The 12,586-nt window shown below is 46.6% G+C and overlaps 1 protein-coding gene across 2 annotated transcripts in view; it reads left to right on the top strand.

Moving 5' to 3' along the window:
• The first annotated feature begins 6,672 nt into the window (after nt 1-6,672).
• LOC105702286 (WD repeat-containing protein 47) overlaps nt 6,673-12,586 on the top strand; it is a 66,828-nt gene continuing 60,914 nt past the window's right edge. For both annotated transcript variants that reach the window (XM_023431817.1, XM_023431816.1), the window contains exon 1: nt 6,673-6,778. In XM_023431817.1, coding sequence (XP_023287585.1) covers nt 6,714-6,778 — 65 coding nt within the window. In that variant the 5' untranslated portion in view covers nt 6,673-6,713. The remainder of the gene's footprint in view (nt 6,779-12,586) is intronic.

Raw genomic sequence — 12,586 nt, 5'->3', positions numbered from 1 at the left:
TTCGATTTAAGGTCGATTTACCCACGTACGATACGTCCAGGGTTGGTAATTTCCCGTTTTTCCAGGTTTTTGACGTATATTATATAAACGTTGTTTACCTTTGAAAATCCTAGAAAAGCAGTAAATTTCCTTTCCAATGTAAAAAATGTCGCAGATGGACGATATATGACAATTCGTTAGGTTATAAACGTCTTTTAACGCGTATGTAAACACGTAAATACTTTTAAGGAATTAAACATGAATTCCGAACTTGTGTTCAAGATTGTTTAGAATTTTACATTTCCAATATGGCGGATGCCGCAGATGTATAATATTTATATATTAGGTTATAAACGTCTTTTAACGCGTATGTAAACACGTAAATACTTTTAAGGAATAATACATGAATTCCGGACTTGTGTTGAAGATTATTTAGAATTTTACATTTCCAATATGGCGGATGCCGCAGATACATGATATATGTATATTTTCGCTAAGTTATAAACGTCTTTTAGTGTACGTGTATACACGTAAACATTTTAAGGAATCAATTTGGCACGCGTTAAAAATCCTTTCGACTTAACCCTGTTTAATATCCAATTTCTACGTAACTTCGTTATTTTCTATTTAGAAATAGAAGGGTGCAATGTACTTCGCGTTTATGGAGGATACTAGGGACGTATTATAGGTTGTAATATACACGTATAAAATCACGTATATTACGCGAAGTATTATAAGTTGTAATTTACACGTATAAAATCACGTATATTATGTGAAGTATTATACGTTGCAATATACACGTAGAAAATGACGAAAACCAAGAAATTTAATTTTCACAAAACATCCGAGTTGCCGCAAGTTATTAATTTCGCTCTGAAAATTCATTTTTCACTCAGCGAATAGATTTTGACTAGGTATAAAAATTCTTATCGTAAAATCATTTCCACTTGATATTAACGTTATGAAAATTCACTGTTCAATCAGTGAATAGATTTTGACTAGGTATAAAAATTCTTATCGTAAAATCATTTCCACTTGATATTAACTTGCCATTATCTGGATTGCACCTTTGCTTCTTACAAAATCAATTTTACTGAAGCCAGGAAGTATCTTATGCAAGAAACATTTAAATTGCCGCCAGTTATTAATTTTTCACTCAGGGTGCTCCGAAACACCGTCATACGCCAATATGACTGCGGTTTTCAAGTACGACAAATTAATCTTGTTTATGAATATCAAAAAATGCTGCCCGGACGTTCGCTAAAACCATATGAGAAGAGACATTTAAATTGCCGCAAATTATTAATTTTTCACTCAGGGTGCTCCGAAACACCTTCATACGCCAATATGACTGCGGTTTTCAAGTATCTTTTGCAAGAAACATTTAAATTGCCGCAAGTTATTAATGTTTCACTCAGGGTGCTCCGAAACACCGTCATACGCCAATATAACCGCGGTTTTCGTGTACGACAAATTAATCCTGTCTTGGAATATCTAAAAATGCCTGGACGTTCGCTAAAATGATGTGAGGACTCGACTGAAGTGGCGGAAATTATTACTGGATATAAACTGTTTTATTGCACCTCGTAAATTACTCTTCGTTACATAGGCTAATATGGTTGGGCTGTAGATGTCTAGTTGCGATCGATCCTTCGAAATAGCCACGGAGAGGCGACTTGTCTTCTCTGCATCATGGGGATAGATCATTGCCGAGATTTTTTCCTCGCCTTTCCTCTCGGCGATCGGCTTCCTCGACGTCTTAGGGCCGAGATTTACGGCGGACTCGGCTGGAACGAGTTTCGGACGTTCCGTTACTTCCAGCAGAGGTTGGGGAGGAACCGTGTGCGTGCATACGTGATTATTTACTCGTGATGTAAGATCGGGATATGACTCAGACCGTAGCTTGAAATTATCTCTCTCTCTGTTTTTTTTTTAATTTTTATTTAGTGCAAAAGCACCCAATCTTCAATTTTTAAGAAACCCGAAGAACACCTTTGTTTAATCGAAGTGAGTCGTCGACTCAGACCGTAGCTTGAAATTATCTCTCTCTCTGTTTTTTTTTTAATTTTTATTTAGTGCAAAAGCACTCAATCTACAATTTTTAAGAAACCCGAAGAACACCTTTGTTTAGTCGGTGAGTCGTCGCGGTCCCTTTTTTTTTTTAATTTTTATCTAATGCAAAAGTCCACCGAATCTACAATTTTTAAAAAAACCCGAAGAACCCCTTTGTTTAGTCGAAATGAGTCGTCGCGGTCCCTTTTCACGCGATTCCGGATACGAAGATCACGATCATGACGGGATACACGCAATTGGCATCTAGGACGAACCGAGGCACGCGAAACGCACCTACGTTTCTCCTTTGACACGCACCTAAAATCGCTCCTCCGGTAATCCTTCTTCGATTCTCTCTTTCCAACGATTGTCGTATAAAATGACACGCACGGCGACGTTTGGAAAGCGCGTTGAGGCCGATTCGAATTTATCCGTGACGCATCCGTGCAGAGTACCTGTACGAAGTTTGATAAAAGTCGTGATTTCCTTACAAACAAAAAATCGTTGATTTTATTATTAAAATCATCGGGATCTTTTATACTTGTTTTAGTTACTCAAATAGACGGCTAATTTAACTCTTTGAATATGAAGCCATTTCGACATATGGACGAAATTCGTCTAACCGTGCAGGCAATATTGGACCAAATGTCGGGCGCCTTTAGGCGCTCTTAGTAGCCAGAGGTAATACTGGTATAAGTCAGGTTAAATCGATATTATTAAATCGATATTACCCAATAATTGTGGTTTGCTTTCGCGAGTCGGGAATATGTATCATCCATTATCTGATAATTCTCATTTTATAGACTGTTATATTATTTGCGGATATAGGAAGATTGCTCTCTTCGTATGGGTTACGTTAAAGTATTGAGAATAATGTGGGAAATTGAGAAGTATCTTGGGTTGAAGTTCGTCATTTCAAGAACGGAATCCTTGTGCGGAGTCGCGATTCAGGGGAGGTGGACTAAAAGTGACGTCGGCCCTCACAACGAGTCCCGTTGGATTGGTCAATGGAGCCAGGAACAATGGGCCGTGAGCAAGCCCTTGGAACGAAGAGAAGAGCATCCTGAAGAGGAAGTTTCCGGGTCTGAAAAATGTCTGGACACCATCCGCAAAGTCGGGCCTTCTTGGGGGGTGTAAAAGGGCATACGGAATCAGGAACCAGGAGCCAGTGATCCGGGACCAACGATCAGGAACCTCCATGACCTAGTAGGCAATGATGTCCATCTCCTACGACGAAGAGAAGCCCACCCAGAAGAGGACGTTTCCGGGTTTGCAAAATTTCTCAACGCCATCCGCAAACTCGGGATCCTATAAGGGTCTTTCATGAAGCGTAAGAGGACATACGGAACTAGGAACCAGAAGCCAATGATCAGGGGCCATCGACCAGGAACCTCCATGACCTCCATAGTAGGCAATGAGGTCTATCTCTTACGACGAAGAGAAGCCCACCCTGAAGAGGATGTTTCCGGGTATGCGACATTTCTGGACACTATTCGCAAACTCGGGATCCTATAAGAGTCTTTCATGAAGCGTAAGAGGACATACGGAACTAAGAACCAGAAGCCAATGATCAGGGGCCATCGAGCAGGAACCTCCATGACCTCCGTAGTAGGCAATGAAGTCTATCTCTTGCGACGAAGAGAAGATCAACCTGAAAAAAAACGTTTCCGGGTATGCGACATTTCTGGACACTATTCGCAAAGTCGGGCCTTTCTGGGGGATGTAAAAAGAGCATACGGAACTAGGAACCAGAAGCCAATGATCAGGGACCATCGACCAGGAACCTCCATGACCCCCATCGTAGGCAATGAAGTCTATCTCTTACGACGAAGAGAAGATCAACCTGAAAAAAACGTTTCCGGGTATGCGACATTTCTGGACACTATTCGCAAAGTCGGGCCTTTCTGGGGGATGTAAAAAGAGCATACGGAACTAGGAACCAGAAGCCAATGATCAGGGGCCATCGAGCAGGAACCTCCATGACCTCCGTAGTAGGCAACGAAGTCTATCTCTTACGACGAAGAGAAGATCAATCTGAAAAAAAAACGTTTCCGGGTATGCGACATTTCTGGACACTATCCGCAAACTCGGGATCCTATAAGAGACTTTCATGAAGCGTAAGAGAACATACGGAACTAAGAACCACAAGCCAATGATCAGGGACCATCGACCAGGAACCTCCATGACCTCCGTAGTAGGCAACGAAGTCTATCTCTTACGACGAAGAGAAGACCAACCTGAAAAAAACGTTTCCGGGTATGCGACATTTCTGGACACTATCCGCAAACTCGGGCCGCCGTAAGGGCCCCTCCATGGGACGCGAGGGGACACACGGAGAGATGCTCCCCCTACGGGTCGACTCGACCGGACGCGAGTGGACGTACACCCGCACGCACAGAGTGTGCGTGGACGTGCTCGAAGCAAGGTGAACGTTCCGCCGGCCGAATGCTCTCAGTCGGATCCTCTTCCTCTCGTCTTGCGCGTCGACGGTGCATTTGGTGCAACCGGTGCAGCCAGTCCTCCGGATTTCGGGGCCCGGTGCAGCGTCGCTAAGAGTCGACGCCGAGCGTCGCGATCGAGACCCGTCACCAAGACGGGACACGTCTTATCAGGGATTCGGTGATCTGGATAAACAAAAAAAAAAGAAAAAATTAGAAGACATCGAGATTCTAGTTTACACGTGGAGGTGGGTCCACGCGTGGACATTTTTAAACAACCAAACGGTCACGCTAGTTATTTTCCTCGGTGTTCAAACGTTGAACAAAGCGAACATTTCTCGGCGCGGTATCGTTCAGACCGGTAGTGGTTTTCATATTAAGGTGATACGTAAGGGTCATTCTATATACCTCGCGTGAACATTGAAAAATATTTATTAAATGTATCTCCAATCTGGGTGCACCAAATTGTCGGAAACTTTAACACGAGATTACGGAGGCCCTGACGTAGAACGCGAAGATCGTGAAATTTCATTTTTCGATGAAAGAAAATGTCTCTTTTTTTTTTTTTTTTAATTGTCCGAGATAAATACGAATTTTTTTTTTTCGAAAAATGAAATTTCACGAGCATCGGGTTTTTCTTCCGGGCCTCCGTAATCTCGTGATGAAGTTTCAAATGATCCGGTGCACCCGGTTTGGTGAAAAGTTTGGCTAATATTTTGACTTTTTGATATGTAGATATGACACTTTCGTATCACTTTAAGGGTACGTTCCGCATTTAGGAACTCGAAAATCCTTTGATGGACCGACGTGCAACGGATCTCGGTCGTGCATCCTCTGTGCAGACGTGCTCGCGGTCGGACGTCAGCATTTGTATGCCGTTCGTGTGTGCGGGAATACTCACGTCTGGACGTGGCTTTTTGCATTTGCGCACGTGCCGAGCACGCGCGGACACTATCCGTCACTTCTCGGTACATCAAACGATTCTTGGGCGGATCGATTATCAGGGTACTATCGGTCGAGAATCTGCGAGGATTTCGATTGTCCGAAAGACTGAGAGCGTCGTTCAAAATTTATACACACACACACCTACAACATATTGCACCATGCGCGCTATAATGCACACATCTCGATCCACCTTCAGAATTCGGTTGATAATCCGCCAAGAGATCGATTATCCAAAAGACTAGGAGCATCGCTCAAAATTTCACTATCGCTATAAATTTTATTAACACACACACACACACGCACACACCATATTGCACTCTGCGCGTTGTAATGCTTACATCTTGACCCACTTTGAGAAATCAATCGAGAATTTGCGAGAAGATCGATTATCTGAAAGACTAAGAGCATCGCTCAAAATTTATATACCCACACACACACACACACACCATATTGCACTTTGCGCGCTGTAACGCTCACATCTCGACCCACTTTTATAAATCAATCGAGAATCTGCGAGGAGATCGATTATCCGAAAGACTGAGAGCATCGCTCAAAATTTATACACACACACACGTACACCATATTGCACTCTGCGCGTTGTAACGCTCACATCTCGACCCACCTTCAGAAATCGGTCGAGAATCTAGGAGGAGACCGATTATCCGCAAGACCGAGAGCATCGCTCAAAATTTACACACACACACACACACACACACACATACACCATATTGCACTTTGCGCGTTGTAACGCTCACATCTCGACCCAGTTTCAACAATCAATCGAGAATCTGCGAGGAGATCGATTATCCGAAAGACCGAGAGCATCGCTCAAAATTTATATACCCACACACACACACACCCTATTGCACTCTGCGCGTTGTAACGCTCACATCTCGACCCACCTTCAGAAATCGGTCAAGAATCTACGAGGAGATCGATTATACGAATGACCGAGAACATCGCTCCTTTCGGCAAGAGTGATCGATCGGATCGGATCGGATCTCTCGGCCGGAGGCTGTAACTGACCCGCTCTCCACAGGAGGATCACGAGGTGGCTTTAGTGCCGCGTGAACGTACATTAATGGTGGTCAAGGGTCAGGGAAGTGTACCGTAGTGAGTCATCCCTGCAGTGGCCAGACAGTGGCCGCAGGCGATTGACTCGTGTCCCGGTTTACGACTCGGGACCGTAAGTCCGTAGGCGAGGTCCTTGTCGAGTCATCCGGCGGTCAGGACTCTTGCCGAGGTCGAGGTCGAGGCTGCAATCGAGGTCCTTCGAGAGGAGGGCATGGGAGCTCGAGGATGGTCGTCGCGACGTCCTCCGTCGTGGCCGTAGTCGAGGACTACACCAAGGACACTCTAGCGAGGTTCGTTCCGTTTTATTGCTTTTTTTGTTTTTTATACGGCTGATAAAATCGCGGGAAGGAAGGCGGAATTCGTTAATGGCTCGTTCTAATGTAACCTGGACGTAAGCGAGGCGAAGCCAACGGGCTCCGGGAAGTCGTAAGGCGCCGGTCTAGACTGGAATTAATTAGCCGCATTCGAGGTCGGAGAAATCCCCCGTTTTCAGGCAGGGGATCCGTGGAAGATTCCCGGAGGTAATCGAAAGTCCCGAGAGAAGAGAAGTCCGAACGCGGTTTGTTAAGCCCCGTGGCGGAAAGGAGCTCGACTTCCCGAAATAGCGCGGTCGGATCCAGAGCAGGGTGGCGAGCGGAATCGGTCTTGGTCTTGGTCTTGGGAAAAGTCAACGTGGGACAAGAGTTAGACCAAAAGTTTGGTGGTCTTGGTCTTGGAGTTGCATCGAAAGAGGGAGGAAAAAGGTGTGTGATCCGCAAAATCGGTCTTGGTCTTAGTCTTGGGAAAAGTGCATGTAGGGCAAGACCAAGACTACCAAAGTCTTGGTCTGGGGAAAAGTGTACGTGGGGTAAGACCAAGACTACCAAAGTCTTGGTCTTGGGAAAAGTGTACGTGGTGCAAGGCCTAGACTACCAAAGTCTTGGTCTGGGGAAAAGTGTATGTGGTGCAAGACCAAGACTACCAAAGTCTTGGTCTTGGGAAAAGTGCACGTGGGGTAAGACCAAGACTACCAAAATCTTGGTCTTAGAAGATCGGAAGACGGAGAACAAGAGTGGTAATGACCAAAATCGGTTTTGGTTTTGGTCTTAAGAAAAGTGCACACAGTGCAAGTGTAAGAACATGATTTTGATAGTCTTGGTCTTGAAGTTGGCCTTAACCAAGACCAAGACCACGGTAGTCTTGGACTTGAGGTCAAATCGAAAGGAGCGATGAAGAAAATTGACTTGATCTTGCCAAAAGTGTACAGGGTGCAAAATCTAAACCAGACCATCATGGGCTTAGAATCGATCTCGATCTTATCGTCTCGTTCTTAATCTTGGTCTAGCAGAAACTGCACAAGATGCAAATCAAGACCAAGAATATGATATCTTGGTCTTGGGCTAACAGAAAGTGCATATAGTGCAAGTCCAGGACCAAGACCACCGTAGTCTTGGACTTGAGGTCAGATCGAAAGGAGCGATGAAGAAAATTGACTTGATCTTGCCAAAAGTGTACAAGGTGCAAAACCTAAACCAGACCAGGTCTTAGTCTAGGGGTCGGATCGAGAGGCAGGGTATGAGGATAGCGATCAGTAACAATCGATCTTGGTCTTGCATTTGCATCCTTGGTCGATCCAAAGTGCACCGGATAGGTCGTCACGGGGTTCTGGAGCCGGTGGGACTCCTTGCAGGTGCAACTGCATTATCTTCGGGACAGAAATCGACCGCTCGTGCCGGGCCGCATGTCTCGGACCGAAACGCCCCGGCGAGTCGGTTTACGGCCGCGACGGCCGGTCTTATGGCCGGACGCGGCCACGAGGAGCGGAATCGGCGCGGCAATTCAGGAAAGCGCGCTTAATTACGGCGGCCACTCGGCCCGGAACGGACGTTGATCCAGGAGCGTCGCGGCGCGGTGGCTCGACGCCATTTTGCGACCTGGATTTCGACGAGAATGGGCTCTCCTAGGAGACGAGCCGGAGGAAGAGTGGATCGATTCTTTTATGAATGAGATCCGCAATTCTCGAGTTTCGTCGCGAAGGTGAAGCATATCGAACTCGAACTTGGAGGGAAACAAAAGGAAGGTTATACAGATTCTTGTAGGGATGGGATTTGGAACTGTAACGAAGTATCTCGTCTTAACCCTTTCGTTACCTTGGACGAGATATCTCGCGACCCAATACTGGCCGATTAACGCTTTTGACGAGATATCTCGCGACCCNGTTCTAGTTAGGGTATACTAAACTGACCCAATGAAGAAAGAATGCATAATTCAATTTTAACCCCTTCACACCCTAGTCAAATGAAACGTAATGCGTTCATCGGATATGTTAGACGTCTTTAGGGTCAAAGATGAAAGATGCCGAACTCGAAGCGGAACCACAAGAAGGATACACCGATTCTTCAATGAGAAACATTCAGAACCGCAACGAAGCTTCTCATCTCCAGGGTCAAAGATGAAAGATGCCGAACTGGAAGCGGAATCACAAGAAGGATATGCCGATTCTTCAATGACAAGGACCCAGAACTGCAACGAAGCATCTCATCTGCAGGGTCAAAGACGAAAGATGCCGAATTCGAACCCGAGGCGACCCTATATGAAGATTTCCCTACAGAAGGGACCGAACTTCCATCTTCGGTGGCGAAGGCGAAGGATGCCGAACTTGAACTTGGAGAGCGGTCCAGGAGGGAGGCAGGACCTCGGGTCATCGGCCTGGACCAGGGGAGGTCATGACGAAGCCGCGACCCGGGGCCACCGCGAGTCGCGTTCCCCGGGCCCAAGAGGAGGTCCTGGAACGGGAAACTCTGCAATATCCGACCGGGGGGAACCCGTCCCGTGGGATTCCCGTGGAGGGGGGCAATCCCAGGTAACGGAGCCGCGGTGAATTACCGATATATGCCCCCCTGGAGATTAGCGGAGGATAATTCCTCCCGAGGGATCTCGCGGACGTGCCCCGGTCTCGTCCTACCAGTTGGCGATCCATCCGGAGAAAACCTCGGGAGAGCGTAAAAAGGCGGAATTCCCTCGACGACCGAGAATCGCCTTGACATTGCGAGCTCGCCTGATCGACGAGCGACTCTCCGACTTTCGACGACCGGTTCTCCTCACCTGACAGGAAAGCTGTGACGTCTTATGGGGACGCGAGGACCTCCACGATATGCAAATTGTGGGGCACGGAGGGAGGGGGATCCACGATACCACTTCCGGGAAGAGGAGAAACGAGGTGGCACTCGATCGAAAGTCGATCAATCCCACTGAGGAGCTCGTTCGACTCGATTTCATCGAGAGGCAGAGAAGGGGATCTCTCTTATTAGCCTACTGACGAAGGAGTGGAATCGCCAATTTCTTGACCTCTATCCAAGAGAATTCCTCAAGATTTTCACGTTCTGGGAGCCGAGGGGGTATTCACTTAGGAAGTCGTGGATTTTAACGCTTGAAATTCGGGGGAAATCGTGGGAAATCACCGATATCACTTTTGCGATTTTAAGGCCGTACGTCACTTGTTACCGAATCATATTGTTGCTCGTCATAAAAAGTCAAAGGCAATTGACTTTCAGAGGAAGAAATCGTTTGCATTAATTTTCATGCAAATAGTCCCTCGTTGACAGCAATTACGTTTTCCTGCGTGGAGTGATGAGCAATTGCAAAAATGTTGTCTTGCAAATGCAAGACTACCGTGGTCCTCGATGGTGAAATAGTTGACCTTGGTCTTGCAATTATGGCTTGGTCAGTCTTGCAAAAAGTGCAAGTACTGATTTCGATCATCGCTGATATTGATGGGTAAATGCAAGACCAAGACCTAGACCATGGTTAGTTGGTCTTAGTCTTGCACAGGCGAGTCCTTGATCTTGATCTCGTAAGAGTGGCCAGGTCTTGATTTTGCACGTTTTACGGTACCAAGGACCAAGACTCGGTCATAATACGAAGACCGATTTTTCTCATCGCTACTCACGAGCAAACTTCATTAGGTCCCCAAGGGGTTCTCCAGTGACGTCATCATTGTCGAGAGTCCTTCGAACCCTCCACTTAGACTCCCAAACTCCCTCGGGTTCTGGCAGGCTCGGCAAAAATCAATCCCGTCTTTGTCTCCGGATCCACCCCTCAATGGAACCCCAACCCTTCTCTTACATTTCGCGGCGATATTGGTCGCCGTGAAAATTTAAAAAAAAATCCCGGGGTTTTAATACGTTCGCAATCTTACTTTCCGTGTGGTATTCCCGTTTATGAGGACAATTTTTTCGAGAGATGTGCCAGGATATCGATTCGCCCCCTGATGCACGAGTTCTCCCCATGTGCGAATCCTGACAGCAGCGCCCTCGTCGAGACGCCGGGCGTCGCCGAAATTCAGACCAGTACGCCTCGCGATCTCGGCCGGGCCGCCTCGCCACGTGTTTCCGGTGTCTTGTCAAAAACATTCGCGGATCACTAATGACGGCCCTGAAGGATATTCCGAAGAGTTGATGAGGCAGGAATTTACAAGGTAGCATTTTCCTCTTTCGAGCGTTCCTCCTTTAACCCTTTGAACACGGAGCCATTTCGACATATGGGCGAAATTCATTTGACCGTGCAGGCAATATTGGACCAAACTTCGGGCGCCTTTAGGCGCTCTTGGTAGCCAAAGGTTTAAAACGGGTGGAAGAAAAATCAGGATTGGATTAATTTATCATATTTTACTATTAGAAAATAAATGGTGAACGTTTTGCGTCGAGAGATTCTCAGAGATTGTTTTTAGCCCATTGAATACGGAGCCATTTGGACATATGGGCGAAATTCGTTTGGCCGTGCAGGCAATATTGGACCAAACGTCGGGCGCCTTTAGGCGCTCTTAGTAGCCAAAGGGCTAACCTTTTATCTGTGCCGAACAAGACTGTCCGTCATTCGAAATGGCGTTACCGCCGAAAAGGGTACAGATAAATTTCCTATTATCGCCATCTGTTAAATTTCTCGGCGACCTTCGCTTCCCCTTAAAAAAGAAATGCAGCCGACCCTTCAAAGGCGCCTTTAACGTCACCTTAAGGTGATGTGAAAGTGGCGTCGAAGAGGTTTTGCTTATAAAACTTTTCTCCCAATTCGGTTTACCGAATAGTTTGAAACTTCACAACGTGAATAGGTAGACTATAAGCAAGGTCCTGAAACTCATGAAATTTCAATTCGTTTCAAATTTGTTTATAGGTATTTTAAAAATAGTTTATGAAAAATGAAACCTCGCGAGTTTCAGGACCTACCTTAGGGTCTCCATATTCACGTTTTAAAGTATGAAACGATTTGAGACACCCAGTTCGGAGATAAGTTTCATGAATGATTGAGCTTTGGGATGCCACTTTCACATCGCCTTAAGTGCAGATCGTTCATCAGACGTCCGTCTGATGGACATTCGCGTGAACGATGTCGTGCTGTCCCGTGAACCTCCCGATAGGCTATCAGACGCCGCTTTGTCCGACACGTGTGAAACGAGACTCACTGATATTAATCACTCGACCGGCGATTACGGGAAGAAAGGATACGCGAAATTACGGAGTACCGCCGTTTCGCGAAGGGGAGGGTCGTTACTTTGATTCAACGTCCGAAGATTGCCTCGCGAGGGGATTGCCTTTATTGTCTTCGAGGTCGGAAGTATGGACGGAGGGACAGAGAGGAAGAGGTTATCTTTATCGCGAGTCCCTGCACCGTCCTATGGGGCGTGTTGTAGCCATGGGGTTCCGTGAATCACTATGCTCGGGTGTCGTCTTTTGTCGTTTTGCACGACCACGTGCGCAGGCCGCGGATCGGACCCTGAAGAGGATGCCGAAGAAGTGGCGCCTCCACCTGCGGCCTCTGCTTTCAGACCGCCGACGCACTATGGGGGATGGGAGATCGCGGAAGGGGTACAAACCCCTCGAGGGAGACGTTTCATGGGGTTGGGAGATGTCCAATCTTTCCTGCATCCAGCCCTGACAGTGTCTGTCTACACCATGACGTATAATAGGATGTACGCGGACTGATCAGACCATGAAAACGGCGGGATGAAAAGAGAGATAATGAAGGGGCTGTTTCTCCACTTTTCTCCCTTTCTCTCAGTTTTTATGCGAATCGTTGCACCGCGCAATATGGTGATAGTCTGTCTGACAATGAAAGAGAGAGAT

The sequence above is a fragment of the Orussus abietinus genome, unplaced genomic scaffold, assembly GCF_000612105.2.
Source record: "Orussus abietinus isolate OABI.00-Male unplaced genomic scaffold, Oabi_2.0 scaffold150, whole genome shotgun sequence".
Lineage (NCBI taxonomy): Eukaryota > Metazoa > Arthropoda > Insecta > Hymenoptera > Orussidae > Orussus > Orussus abietinus.
The sequence above is the reverse complement of the archived record's forward strand: the minus strand, read 5'-3'. Positions and strand labels throughout refer to the sequence as shown.